The sequence below is a fragment of the Triticum urartu genome, chromosome 7, assembly GCF_003073215.2.
Source record: "Triticum urartu cultivar G1812 chromosome 7, Tu2.1, whole genome shotgun sequence".
Taxonomy (NCBI): Eukaryota; Viridiplantae; Streptophyta; class Magnoliopsida; order Poales; family Poaceae; genus Triticum; species Triticum urartu.
The window spans coordinates 399,487,707-399,502,347 of record NC_053028.1 but is presented as its reverse complement, the minus strand read 5'-3'; the positions used below and the strand labels follow the sequence as shown (position 1 = coordinate 399,502,347).

Below are 14,641 nucleotides of genomic sequence, written 5' to 3'. Positions count from 1 at the left end.
CTCTAGACATACTTTCGATCCTACACATCGGCTCCTGTACGCTTAGCTTATCCGGTGTGCCCTGAGAATGAGATATGTGCAGCTCCTATCGGGATTTGTCGGCACAGCGAGTGGTCTTACTGGTCTTGTTTTACCATCGTCGAAATGTCTTATAACCGGGATTCCGAGTCTGATCGGGTCTTCCTGGGAGAAGGAATATCCTTTGTTGACCGTGAGAGCTTGTGATGGGCTAAGTTGGGACACCCCTGCAGGGTTTTGAACTTTCGAAAGCCGTGCCCGCGGTTATGGGCAGATGGGAATTTGTTAATGTCCAGTTGTAGAGAACTTGACACTTAACTTAATTAAAATGCATCAACCGCGTGTGTAGCCGTGATGGTCTCTTCTCGGCGGGGTCCGAAAAGCGAACACGGTGTTGGAGTTATGCTTGAACATAAGTAGTCTAGGATCACTTCTTGATCATAGTTTATCGACCGTGCTTTGCCTTCTCTTCTCGCTCTCTTTTGCGTATGTTAGCCACCATATATGCTAGTGCTTGCTGCAGCTCCACCTCACTACCTTTCCCTACCCATAAGCTTAAATAGTCTTGATCGCAAGGGTGTGAGATTGCTGAGTCCCGGTGACTCACAGATTACTTCCAAAACCAGCTTGCAGGTGCCGATGATATCGTGCAGGTGACGCAACCAAGCTTCAGGAGGAGCTCGTTGAAGTTCATGGTCATTATGTTGTTTCGTTTCCAGTCGATCAGTAGTGGAGCCCAGTTGGGGCGATTGGGGATCTGTAGCTTTAGGGATGGTCTTCTTTTATTTTGGTTCCGTAGTCAGACCTTGATTGTATCCGGTTGATGTAATGCCTTGTTCATGTATTATGTGAAGTGGCGATTGTAAGCCAACTATGTACCTCTTTTCTTATTCAGTACATGGGATGTGTGAAGATTACCCCTCTTGCGACATTGCCTGCAATGCGGTTATGCCTCTAAGTCGTGCTCCGACACATGAGAGATATAGCCGCATTGTGGGTGTTACAAGCATACTTGAATAAGTTACTTTACCTCTACTTTGTCTACTACAATAAGTATGAAATCGTTCTACAAAGTAATATAGCCTTTACCCTCCTAATTATCCAACTTATGTTGGTTACCTTGTGCTTGTAGTAAGCAGATCAATGCAGCTTTGTTATGAACAAGTAAAACATTCAAGCTCTCAAGCAGCTTTAGTGCAAGCTCTGAAACAAAAGTAATAAGCAAGTGACATATAGTGCATTTACATGACGGTACTATTGTGTATTTCATGCATCATATTTTTGACAAACATGCCCCACCATCTCATCGGTGCATCATAATTCAAACCATTCAAAATCTACTTTGCACCTCAGCTATTTCGAATATTTTAATCATTATTTTTGAGATAGTTCATTTATATCGTTATTTTCTCAAAACCAACGCGCTTTCATGTTCTAGTGTGAGAGCCAATATAATCATTACAACTGGATCAAACCGGAAGCGTTAACCAAAAGATTTGAAATGTCCAATCTTTTCCCAGCAGGACTGGCAAGACTGATTAAGAACCAGATGATCATGTGCCTCGAAAACCATCAGAGCAGCATTGCATGCAGCTTCAAGCGTGTTACAAAGAGCTCCATCATGGGCCCATTTACACACACACACACACACACACACACACACACACACACACACACACACACACACACTACATTGCAGCAGCAAAAAGAACACCTGACATGGAAGTATGATACGGTTGAATAAAGTTCCAGCACTTGTCGTACTATGTTAACCTATAATTTTATTAACCATTAGATCAAGTCTAGAAAAACATATGAACAGCTATAGATAGTTGACCAAGTCAAACTTGTTTAAGTTTGCCAAGTCTATAGAAACATATGAACATCTCTAACACCAAACTAGTTCAGCAGACTCATCATGAAATATATTTCTGTACTGTATATATTTGATGTTTTATATAATAATATATTTTTCTATAGAATTGGTCAAACTTAAACTAGTTTTGACTTAGGACAAAACTAGAACTTCAATTAATTTGGAATAGAGGGAGTAGAAAGTAGCATAGAACAAAATAACAAGGTGAAACATATCTTCCAGTGGAATGTATAGCACACTTGCAAGAAAAAATGTTAAGAAATATTAAAGAGCATATGGAATTTTCCGTCAAAAGAAGAGCAGAGAATCTGGTAATTATCTACGACAAACACATGATATGACCTGCGGCAACAGTTTCAGATTGGATTATGATATCTGCATTGTCAGCATCACACAACAGGTATGAGATGAGTCGGGAATGGTGTTAGGAAGAACAATCAGGAGAGCCGGGATACCAGAAAATTAATGATACCTTCCTTGTTTTTGTTTTTAGAAGACCTCCTATGGCTTAAAATCCATTGAATTCCTGAACAGTAAGAGATTAACTGAAGTCAGAGAAAATTGCAAAGGCTATTTGACAGTACTACATGATGAAGAATAATACCTGGTTGCCACCAAGTGTGACTAAGAATCTGAGCCAGCTGGCAACATGAAGTTGATGATCAAAGGATCTTTCCAATCTCCAATGGCAACTCAAAGGCAGCATTCCAAGCAACAGTTGAGAACACTTGAAGATCACCTCAAGAGGTACTGCTGATACCACTTGAATCAAAATAGTCACAACAAGCAGGTAAATGGGTGTCTACATTATCTCAATAATATACCTATTGTTTGATATTTGCACTTCCATCTACCTCAATACTTCATACGATTCCTCTCAAGTCAAGGAATCATTGCAAAAATAAACAATGTTTTTTGAAAGGCAGAAAAATACCCCCAAAACAAGTTTTTCTATGGACACCACAGTTACAACATGCAAAAAAGAAACTGAAAACACAGTTTACTCTTCTTGCAATGCTACTCTTGGTCTTCAGTAAGTGCACCTTAACATTCCTGGTAGCACAAATACATGACCTTCGCTATGTTGATTATCATTTCCACCAGAAAAGAAACAGTTACGATAGCACAACTGTCTAGTATCCTCACATAAATAAATTGTTGTACTTACACAATCAAATGGGAATAACAGTTGCCTATATCATCAAAACAGCAGTGGAGAATCACTCCCAAGACCACAGAGACTTTTTTTACATGATGATGAGACCTCCTATCATCACTTCTGAGACCAGTCTTAAGGTCCAGTTACACTCTGCCTTGCTTTGCCCACTCTGCACTTCAAAATCTGCTATTGCCCGAATGTACTCAAGCATGTTCTTTCATCAACCCTGCACCCTATTGCTACTTATGGAGGTACCAAAGCAAATGCATATGAGATCTTCAAAGATTCATATGTGCTCATGAAATTCGATGGTGCAAGAAAATGACGATCCTTCCATATCTAATTGATCAATCAGAATAGTCTTCTTCACTATACTGCCCCATATCTTCTACACGAGAATGCCTCGGATGTTCATCAAGATCATCATCAACAGAAGATCTTTGTCGCTTTAAATTCCCCTACAGAGGAGAAATCCTTTAGTTAAAGGTAATGGTAATGCATAAAGATCAATTTATGCTCCAACATGGGAAGAGTTGGGGATAATAAAAAGGTGAACAATCCCAAGAGCGAGAATAGGTGAACTGATAGCAAGAAACCCAGTAGCTTTATATATGGCTTGGTGAGAAGATGAACCACCTACAAATATACTCCCTCGGTCAAAAATATAAGGTGTATTGATTTTTGTAAAAGTCAAACATATCTACATTTGACCAAGTTTATTGAGAAAAATTATCTATCATTAAATTCATCATATAATATATTTTCAAATTCTATTTATTAGGCACCGTGCTATCCATGTGGAGTTGGTTGCGAGATCTTATGGGTTTCAGCTCTAGCCTACCCCAACTTATTTGGGACTAAAGGCTTTGTTGTTTTTGTTGCTGTATTTATGTGGTAACGTAGATGTTGATAATTTTTTCTGTAATCTTGGTCAAACGTAGAAATGTTTGACTTTTGGAAAAAAATAATACACCTTATATTTTGGATCAGAGGGAGTATTAAATAGACAAAAAACTGAAGAATGGAAATGCTACCTAGGATCCTGAGTACCTAATACTTACTAAAACATTTTTCAATTTTCTTCACAGGTGGGCTCCCGCGACCGAACCAACGTCGGGTGAGCGCCCCAGCGGCGGCGCCTTGATCTCTCTCCTCCGGCCAGCTCTGCAACTGCCAAGGCCAGATCCGGAATCCCTCCTCGCCCTCTCTCTTCTCCATGTGAAGCTCGGCTCGGCGCTATGTCTCCTCGCCGGCCTGTGACCGCGTCCGCGTCCGCGTCGGCGGCCGGAACTCTGTTTGTGCTAGGCGCCAGTTATGTGGCTCCGTTGTCGGTTGTGCTCCGGCATCCTCCTGCTAGGAGGTATAGGCCGGAGAATGGAGGCGTGATGTCCTCCTGCCCGGGCCGCCCGAAGCCGGGGACGGCCTCCACGGCGGCGCTCCTGCTGGCACCTCCACCGGCCTGGTGATTCAGCCCCCTCCACAGAGGCCCGAGATGCTCCTGCTGCCAGAAGCGTCCTCCGACCCGCTGACGGCGCCCTTGGCGCAGTCCCCCCTCGGTGGACCGCGCCCAGCCCCCTTCAGCGATCTGCACCCTCGATGCAACTTCTCAGAAGGACAGTGTCAAGACCGCGCAGATACTCGCGTCCCAGCAGCCACCGCCACCTAGCAGTGTGTAGTCTCCACTGGCAATGATCTCCCCGGCACCTGCTTCTTCCCAGACGATGTTGCCGCCTACAACGCCGGCCTCCTGTGCGGCAGCACCGACCGCCCTCGTAGTCGCTGATTCCGGCGAAGCTGGAGGAAACGATGGTGGGTGCGATGACGAGAAGACGCCAGAGAAGTTGGAGTCTCCTCTGCTCGGTCCATCTTCAGCGTCGGCATGCAACGACCTCTCTGCTGTCGCTGTCGCTCTTGAAGCTGAGGCGGGCTGGGAGCATGTGGGTCGGGGGTGCTGTTCCGGCCGGGGTGCTCCCCCCAAGCCGTCGACGAAAGTTCTCGAGCGTAGCCTCGCCTTCAAGCGGTGGGCTCGAGGAAGGTGCTTCCGTTGCCTCGGGCGTGGCCACCAAGTTAGTGCATGTCGTGAGCCATTCAGATGCATTCGCTATCGTCGTCCTGGTCATCAGGAGAGGTTATGTCGTGCTTGCTCTCCGGTTGCTTGTGATCGCTCTCCGATCGCTCGCGCTGGCTCTCCGGTCACTCGTGCTCCTTGCCAGCAGAGCCGCTCCTTGTCTGCCCAACCTTGTCCTTCACTGACCAGGAGTTGGGCTGAGGCCATGGGCCACTCATCGCTACGTGTGTCGGTGCCACCAAGGTCCCAATCTGGGTGTTGCAAGCATTCCAATGTCAGCGCCTTCTCGGTATCTTCTTTGGAGTCCTAGTTTGCCCTGCTGCGCACGGAGATCCTTCAGGAGGTTGAGCTGCTTCGCACTGAGCTTCGCGGCGCTCTTGCCAAGCTTCAGGTTGTGTCGGCTATGCCTTTGCTACCTGAGCTCCAGATTGGTCCCATTGATGAGGTTGAATGCTTCTTTGGAGATTTTTCTCCTCGTGCTCTACATGCGACGCCGTCTATCTATGGAAGTGCGGTCGTGATCGAGGTCGTGGCTCTAGTTCTGCAGATTATGCCTGAGCTGCACGAGTTTTGTAGGGAATCATCTATGATGCTACCGATGGAGCTGGGCCCATTGGAGTCCTTGGCGGTGTCCATGACGCCCTCACCACCACCGTCAGAGTGCGGCCAGCGCCCGCCGTTGTGGACAGTGGAGGCTTGGTTGATTATGTCGGTCTCTCATTTATGGCCATTGGGCATGTGGCGCCTGAGTGGCGAGGTTGTTGAGACAGGTGTGTTGGCACCTAACTCTGAGGCTCTGTCATCTGATATTGAGGCGATCGGCATGTTGATGCCCGATCCTTTGGAGCCTAGCCAGCCACTCGCCTCTGTGGACCATGGAGGTTCCGATGCTGCGGTCACCCACTCACACGTGACTGCTAGGCAGGTTTCTGTACGTGACAAGGTCGATGATATTCTCTTTTAGATAGAGCTTCACAGCTTGCTCAAACGTTTGGAGGCGGCTAGCCCTGGATCTGGCAAGGCGATTGTGGAGGAGGCTCTCAGGAGCAAAGGAAAGAAGAGTGGCGCCACAGGAAAGGCGTCCGCAGCTGCTTGATGGATGGTCATCAGTTTCTTGGGTTGTCCTTATGGCCTGGTTTGTCTTCGTGGGTTTGGTGGTGCACATGGTCGGTCGAGCTACTCTCGTCAGGGTGTCCTTGCGATGTACCAGTGTGGGGGTTGGTGGTCGTTACGTGTTGGGTATGGTTGTCAGCTGATCATGTGCTTATGGGGTTGCATGCTCTGTGAGTAGTCCACATGTGGCTGGTTTGTATCGGTTTTTGCCCGGTTTTCCGTTAATTAACTGGGCAATTCCCTTCTTAATTAATCGATGAGGCAAATCTTTTGCCTCCGTTTCGAAAACAAATGCTACCTAGCTGCAGTATAGTAGTTCACTGCAAATTAAACTTTCATGCCAGCAGTTATAAAGGAAAAATGAGTCATACATGCATGCTGGATGATTCTCCGTGCTCCATCTGATCACCATGTGCTGTCCTGCTCACAATAATTCTAGAAGGCACTGGAAAATGCTCGATTTCATCCCCAGATCTCCCCTCTTTAGCTTTCTTCTTCTGCAATACTAACTTGGTAGGAAGAGGCTGCCCAATGGACAATAAAGTGTCACCCAAATGTGCAATGAATAACTGCCACATATTAGAATAAAATCAGAATAAATAAAGTATGCACAGAGCAAGTTACCAAATATTTTGCATCATCATCATCAAATGAGACAAGGTAAGTCGTTGGATCTTGTTTGTCATCCCCCCTTACCTGAATCACGAAACAAGAAAAGGTATGTAGGCAGTTTTACACCAGTAGAACGAAAAGTTAGACACAATCGCAGACACGTTAGCAAATGCCACATACTTCCCAGTGATATTCCCGAATCCAGGAGTACTGGAAGTCTTCATTTTCATCATCCAAGTCCTTGACAAGCTAGACAAAACCATAGTCGTGATAAGATTATGATAATAATACCAAAAATATACTCCCTCCGTCCCAAAATATAAGAACGTTTTTTACACTATACTAGTGTCAAAAACGTTCTTATATTTTGGGACAGAGGGAGTATATAACTATGACCTGTGACATTTTAAATAAAGATGTACTAGAGTTGAGAAAAGGATGGATACCTCGTGGGGTGCTGGAGCCATATATGCCAGAAATTTCTCTTGTTTTGCAGGGTCTGAACCACTGACTTGAAAACTTTTCATCAGAGCCTATCATGATAACACGGAAAACCTCAGATATACTTGGTAAACGTGTAGGTGCAATGCACGTTAATTTTAGTAGGATATTAATTGCATATTGATGTTAGGTAAGATATCACTTGCACGTTGATAATTGGCAGGATATCAATTGCGTGGCTGATTTTATAAGATGACGTTGAGTTTAAATGTATCTACAACCAGTGGCAGTGGTGAGTAATTAGAGTGTTAAACGTGTTTGGTGATCAACATTGGAGCAGTTTGAACTGCTAGATCTCATGATTTGATGGCTGAGATGGCTTGGATCTGCCCCTTCAGGTCTTTTTGTATTGGTATAGATGCGAGGGTATATCTACGCAGAGCATCAGTGACGTATTAACATAACATCTGGAAATATATGCATTTGACATTAACATGCAATCAATATAAAATATCTGTTTCTACAATACATCCTTATGGGCATGTTAACATAAGTAACTAAATCAGAAAGCTCAAGGCAGAAGAAAAAAAATGTGACTCACCTGGGATTCACATTCATCACGTACAGGTCTCTCTAGCTTGTTGTACTGCTCTGAATCAGCTGTAGGATCTCCATCAAAATTCACCATAACAAATGGATCATTATACCTATAGAGGTCAACAGAAAAGCAAATTTGAGATCACTTAAATTCATCCACCAGCTTATAGGACCCCAAGGCAACACAAAAATCAAGGTGGTACCTTGAATAGCAAAACAGAAGAAATTATGGCATATACTATAAGGGAAGATCACTTTTTCAACAACAATAAATTTTGGACACACTGACCTGAAATTTTATAGCTGGTGGGAAGTAAACAATTTTTTTGTAACATAGATAAGAAACTGAAGTGGCAACAAAACGTACTTCAATGAACTGACCGTGCTCAACAAACATCAGATGTCAAAAATGAAGAACTAAGTCTTCTAAAATATAATGACAGACACACAGAATAAAGTGTCATCTGAAAAGTCATACCTATCAAAATCGGGTACCAAAGGGAGAACAAACTCTGGTTCCATCCCTCGTTTAGTCTGGTGGACAGGGCGCGATTTAGCGGCTTTGAAGGACTCTGCAATGGCTTTTATTCGCTTCTGTCTGATATATACGCGCATAGAAAAATAATGTCATTGGCTGCACCAGGCTTGCAGAACAGGCAAACCTTCAGAAACAAAAGAATAAACCAAGTAAAAGGAAACGCATACCTATCATTAAGATTTTCGAGGACATTATCTCGACCCTCCCTTGATTCTCGCCTTTCTTTTGCTTGCTTTTCAGTGATCGACTGGAATGGCCAAATTACTATTTTTAGTATATATGAAGTAATCAAGCACAATATATGTAACTATATTTATGGAAGAATCAGCTGGCATTACCATTTTGGCTGCATCGGTACTAAGTGGAGAAATGTACTGTGTTTTGACCAGCCAAGACATGCCTTTGTCGGTTGGCCTCTCCTTTTTCCTTATACCTTCTGGTTTAACAGGGGTGAGAACTTCATCATCACGCAGCAGCTCTTCATCTTCTGGAGCCAGGGGCAGCTGAGCAGCGGGAGGGCTAAATGCATGTTTGGCACTCAAGTTAGGGATGCTACAAAGAATCATCAGAAAGGTAGAAATATATGGCTGGCTTAATTCTTACTTGTATACAGTCATATCAAGTAGGTCAAGAGGTATCCCAAGATCCTCAGGGACAATCATTTTAGGCAGATAATTTTTCTCCAATGATGAGATCCTGTACTTGGTATATCTGTGAAAAGGCAATAGACAGAAAAACATAAGTAAGGATGGCTGCCCCAAAAAAAACGCAGCATGCAGAATGAACTTTTTTTTTCGAGAAAACGCAGGGGACCCATGCATTTCATTCCATTGAAAAGAGAGAGTTTGTAATTACAATCCTCCTAGGAGGCGGTTTCAGACATAAAGTAGATGCTAGTGCACATCCCATGTGGTGGGCAGCACGACTCTAAGGCCAGCAGCGCCAGCAGTGGCCCAGAGCCTGGCTTCGGCTTTGATCCTACTCACTAAGGTGTGAACTGACGGTTGCTCGCGGTCGAAGATGCGGTCGAACATGCAGAATGAATTACAACTGAGAGAAACACCAAGAACTAATAGTGTAATAAGAAAGCAGAGTATTGCAAATATCATGGAAATGGCACAGGACCTGTCTTGTAAAAACAACAGTGGAGAGACCATTCACTCACACACGATGATATGACTAACAACAATGATTATGTTTGTATTTAATTTTATGTTTCAGTAACCAGATATAATGAACTTGGATAATTTTCTGTGAAACAATTCTGAATTCATCTATTAATCATGCATAAGTACAACAAATAATTGGATCAGGCGAACAAAGCAACATGGTAAAAAATGCATTTTTGCCATGGAGGTTACATGGTGGGTTTTGGCTAGTTGATCCTGGACATGGGCAGGGCAACGACGCCATAGAGGCAGGCCAAAGGGGAGGGCAAGGAGCTTGGTATATTTTATTTTTTCATTCCCATGAAGCATGCAGCAGCACATGTACAAATAGATCTTCTTCCTACAAATTCAACTGACATTTTTCTTCTTTCGAAAAGGAGGATTGCCCGCGGCCTCTACGAGCGATGCATACAGCCATCTTTATTGCATTATTCAACAAGGTCTTACAAATAAATGCGTAGATCAACTCAAAGCCACCTTCCTGGCGAAAACGGTGTCCCTACCTACAAGATTGATGATTTGCCCTGACTGCGCGCCACGCACACCAAGAAATCCAGTGACCTCACCAAGCCACCCACCGGCTAGCCGGGAGCACCACCGGTCTAGTAGACCCTCAGCATGCACTGCATGCACACGCTGTAGAATCTGTTGTCACCGCCTTCTTCCGCAGTCTCATCTTCAAGAGCAATCAAGCACTGATCTTGTCAGACCCTTCTGCCGTCGACGCCAAACAGCGCCTGCCTCCTGCACGCGTCCATCAAACGGTATCCAGCGCCGAGACCCCGCTGCACCTTGCCACCAAGACTCGCCATCGTCAATACTGTAGATGGCACGCCGCTCCACCTTGGTCACCGCACGAGAAGCATACGGAGACCTGCGCCCAGCCACCAAGCCAAACACTTATCCCTCCAGCCGGTATACAACCCCAAAGATGATGCCCCCATGGGGGTGACGACACAGGAACCTCGCCATCATCCGATCCGAAAAGCCCGAATCTGGGGTTCCCCCGGGGCACACAGGGAACACGAATTGCTCCACAACGCCTCCAACGAGGTAACGACGCCCACGGGCGCCGCCGCCGACGGTTCTGGCCGAGGCCGAACCAAGCTTTCGCTGACAAATTCGCGCCCATCCCTGGCTGGACCACCACATCGACCTCCTCCGTCATCCAGCACGCCCATGGGTGAACGTCTACCGCCGGGAAACCGTACGACCGGAGCCGCACCACCGCCCAGGACAGCCGGCCCCGCATGGGTGAGCCATCGAGGGCGGAGGGGCCCGCACCGCTGTGCCGCCAACGCCGGACGACGCACACATCCAGGACACCCGCGCGGATCTCCACCGCAACTGCATCCCGGAGTCGCGGTGGAGGAAGGCCCCACCACCGCCATCATCCGCCACCTGGGCTTTGCCCCGCGGAGCTCCGGCGGCGGCGGCGGCTCGAAGCCCTAGATCGGATCAGGGGGGGAGGGGATCGGGAGAGAGGGGGTCAAGGAAAGGGGTGGCGGCCAGTTGCTCTCCTTGCATGAGAATGAGATCATACTCGGATATCATATCTTGACTAAGGATGTCAATCAAGGATATCTCTAGAACAAATTTAAACCTGAGCAGCTGTTTGCTCTCCTTGCATGAGATAGTGCCTCCCGGTACTGTTCACGTGAAGAATACCCCATCTATTGCTGCACATCATATGTTGGGTCTCTTAGACTTGTGCTTGAAATATGATCAAATGGCTGAAAATTTGGGACTGTTTCTAAAAGTAAATGCATGTTATGGGACTGACAGCAGGTATAAATACAAGCTTAGACCTGCCATATGCTCAAACAGGTTGTCTCGATAAAGAGAATGATCATTATACAATAATGAGCTAGAAATTCATTTAACACCTAAATAATAGCAGGTGAATGGAAAAATCACAAATTTGGAACTAGCAATGTAATGTATATAGTAAAACTAGATAAGCAACACTGAAATGGTTTTCACTGCATCAAACATAAGTAACAACAGAACAGAGCAATCTGATCAAAACACGAGGAGAAAACTACCGGTCCTTGTCCTTATTCAGAGGCAGCCATTTCAATTGAGCACTTGGGTCTGGCAGTTCATTCCTAAACCTGCATTAACAAGAGAAGAAGCAAAAAACAGGGTCATACAGTAGTTTAGTTCCGAAAGACACAGAGACAAAAAAAATTCATGCAGACACACTTTTCAAAAGGAAACTGCCAATTAATGGAGTTATGCTTTGAGAACCATTTTGCCTACCCGTGTGCCTGCCTACTGCACAAAAGGGTTCATCTTTCTAGTTTCATAACAAGAAATAGGTAGTGCAGGAAATCATAGCTCGTGAATCCTTTGATGCTACTCTAGAATCACACAGATGTGATCATTTCTCTAAGCACATACAAAAACAGCATATATGTCAAAAACATAAGAATCATTAGTAAGATACAGTTTACGTATTAACAAAGAACATATTCCCAAAAGCTAGAAAAAGGAAAGGTCGATCTTTGATCCTAACGCCACTGACTTCACCAATGACGTTGCAGTTGCACCAAAATTCAAACAGGCCGTTTGTCGCTTGTCCTGAATCAGCAGTACAGCATTTGGCAACTGCTCAGATTGCCAGCCAAAATACCCAAGTGCATGATAATCATAATAATTTACTCAAGCACACATTTTACACTGAAAGGGCTCCAATTTCCTCCAACTAGCACTTGCATAGATCAAAAGTCCAAATTTTCCTATACTCACCTGTGCTTGCAGAGGAACGTTGTCGGCTTCTTGAGCCGATTCTCAAACCTCTCAGTGTTTGGTGCGGAGGCTGGGCGAGACACAGTTGTCGCCACCCGAGTCCCGCCTGATGGCTGGAGGTGCCGGCTCTGAGGCTGTGGCTGCTGCTGCTGTTGCGCGGCACGCACCTGCTGTGTCTTCTGCAGAATGGTGGCCTGCGACTGGCGCATCATCTGCTGCTGCTTCCGGTCTTCCACCTTCTGCTTCTCATACTCGCGCTTCTTCCTTGCTCGCCGCTGCTCCTCCATCTCCACTCTTGGCAGTGCCGCCTTGGCCTGCTGCTCCTTTGGTGGCGGCGGAGCCACCCGTGGGGGTGGCTGGGCAGGAGGTGGTGGCGGTGCCGAAGGGGGAGGAGACATTGGTGGTGGTGGAGGGGGCGCTTGATTGTTGTTCCCGCCATACGGCGGCGGTGGGGGCTGGTAATACATCTGGGGCGGCGGCGGCGGCGGCTGTTGCTGCTGCTGCGGGGGCACGTGGCCGAAGTTGTACTGAGGCTGGTGTGGCGGGGGCGGTCCGGGCGGGGGCGGCGGCGGCGCGTGAAACGGTGGCGGTGGCATCTGGCCGTACCCTGCCTGCGGCGGCGGCGGCTGCCCGTACGGGTTGACAGGCCGGGCCTGCGGCGGGAAGGCCCCCTGAGGCGGCGGGTACGGCCGGTACGCCATCGCGCGCCCCCCAGCAACACACCAACCCCACTGTCGCAGCTACCTCTCCCGCCGCCGCCGCCTCCGCTATGCTTCTAGAGCCGCGGGGGCAGCTCCGGGGCCCCACTAGATCTACCCGAAGATCACAGCGCTGTGTGTCGAATTCGGAGCGGAGGAGACAGGCGAGAGCGTGGTGAAGAATTGGAGTCTTGCGCAGAAGCGCGAGAGGGATCCAAAGAACGGTTTTGATTCCAAGATCGCGGAGTTTGAAATGAATTCCCTCGTGTTTTGCTTGAATTTGGGGACGATTTTGGTTTAAATTCGCTACAATCTGGCTGAAGTTTTTCCTTATCTGGCTCACGTTTCTCCTCACACAGGAAGGAACAACGCGAACGATGCAATCGATGGGACTCCTGGGTGCTCAACCCCCCTATAAGAATATTTTCAAGAAATATCAGGAAAAAATTTAAAAAAAAACTGGAATTTAGGGATGACAAACCTAGGTGCCCAATCTACCCCGTGTGAAGTTTCATGAAAAAATATCAAAAAATGTATACATGAGAAGAAAATACAGTCACGCCTAAAATCCATCCAAATAGTTTTCTCTATATATAAAGAAAATATTCACCCGTAAGAAAATACGTTTCCTGGTAAAAAAAATCATGAAATTTCACGGAAGTAGATTAGGCACCCAGGTTTGATATCCCAAAATTTAAGGATTTTTATTTCTGTTTTCTTTAATTTAATACTCAATAATATATAGGGTGGTGGAGCAAGCAAATTGGTTTGGTTCTCTACATAAAACACTCACAGGGAAAGTTTTGGTGTACATGCCCTTTTTTAGGCCTCCAGGCCCAATCGCCAATATGAATAAAAAATAAGGACACATGTGCTCCCTAGCGTTCCTGAGCACACAACCAAAAAAGGTAAGCTTTTGTCTAAATGATATGGTGCAAAATCAATTTAAAGAAAGAAAAGATATTGTCCCATGTGCAATTATTTTGTGTGTTTAAAAATTTCAAAAAGTCATAACTTTTGAATCAAGCATCGAAATTAAGATCCGTTTTCACCTTTAGGTCTCCAACGCCGAGCTCTTCGAAACTAGATTCCATATGAGAATGTTTCGACGAACTTTTTTTCTTAAGCAACTTTGGTGCCACGCAGAGGCAACTTTTTATACTATAGTAGGCAACTTTCGGTTAGGCTGCATATCATGGTCATGTATTATCCTGATGTTCTTTCGAGTTGGCTACGACAACTACCAAGTTGCCTAGCATCACATGTAAGCTGCAAACTTGCATACCATGAATACCTATCAACTTTGATGTTAGATGAAAAAACCGTGTTGTCAGGTTGTCTATCAGGACTACATATGAATCTGAAAGATGTTATAAAGTTAGCTACTATGTCCGTCAAGTTGCCTAGCGTCACCTACGAAGTTACTTTCAGTGAACTTTTTTTTCTTAGGCAACTTTGGTGTCACGGAGAGGCGACTTTTTGTACTACAGTAGGCAACTTCCGGCTAGGCTTGTGTATCATGGTCCCTATCATCCTGATGATCTTTTCAGTTGGTTACGATGATTACCAAGTTGCCTAGCATCACATGTAAGGTTCCTACC

At 45.8% G+C, this 14,641-nt stretch overlaps 1 protein-coding gene across 1 annotated transcript; it reads right to left on the bottom strand.

The window, feature by feature from the left end:
• Nucleotides 1-3,009: 3,009 nt before the first annotated feature.
• Nucleotides 3,010-13,426, bottom strand: LOC125525796 (protein PAF1 homolog). Its single transcript, XM_048690805.1, has 12 exons — nt 12,343-13,426; nt 11,637-11,705; nt 9,026-9,133; nt 8,761-8,941; nt 8,590-8,669; nt 8,363-8,482; nt 7,889-7,994; nt 7,293-7,379; nt 7,027-7,095; nt 6,859-6,930; nt 6,606-6,758; nt 3,010-3,511 (listed from the first exon to the last, which is right to left on the bottom strand). The coding sequence occupies exons 1-12, from the start codon at nt 13,041-13,043 to the stop codon at nt 3,401-3,403; spliced, it is 1,857 nt and encodes a 618-aa protein (XP_048546762.1). The 5' UTR covers nt 13,044-13,426; the 3' UTR covers nt 3,010-3,400.
• Between the last annotated feature and the right edge of the window lie 1,215 nt (nt 13,427-14,641).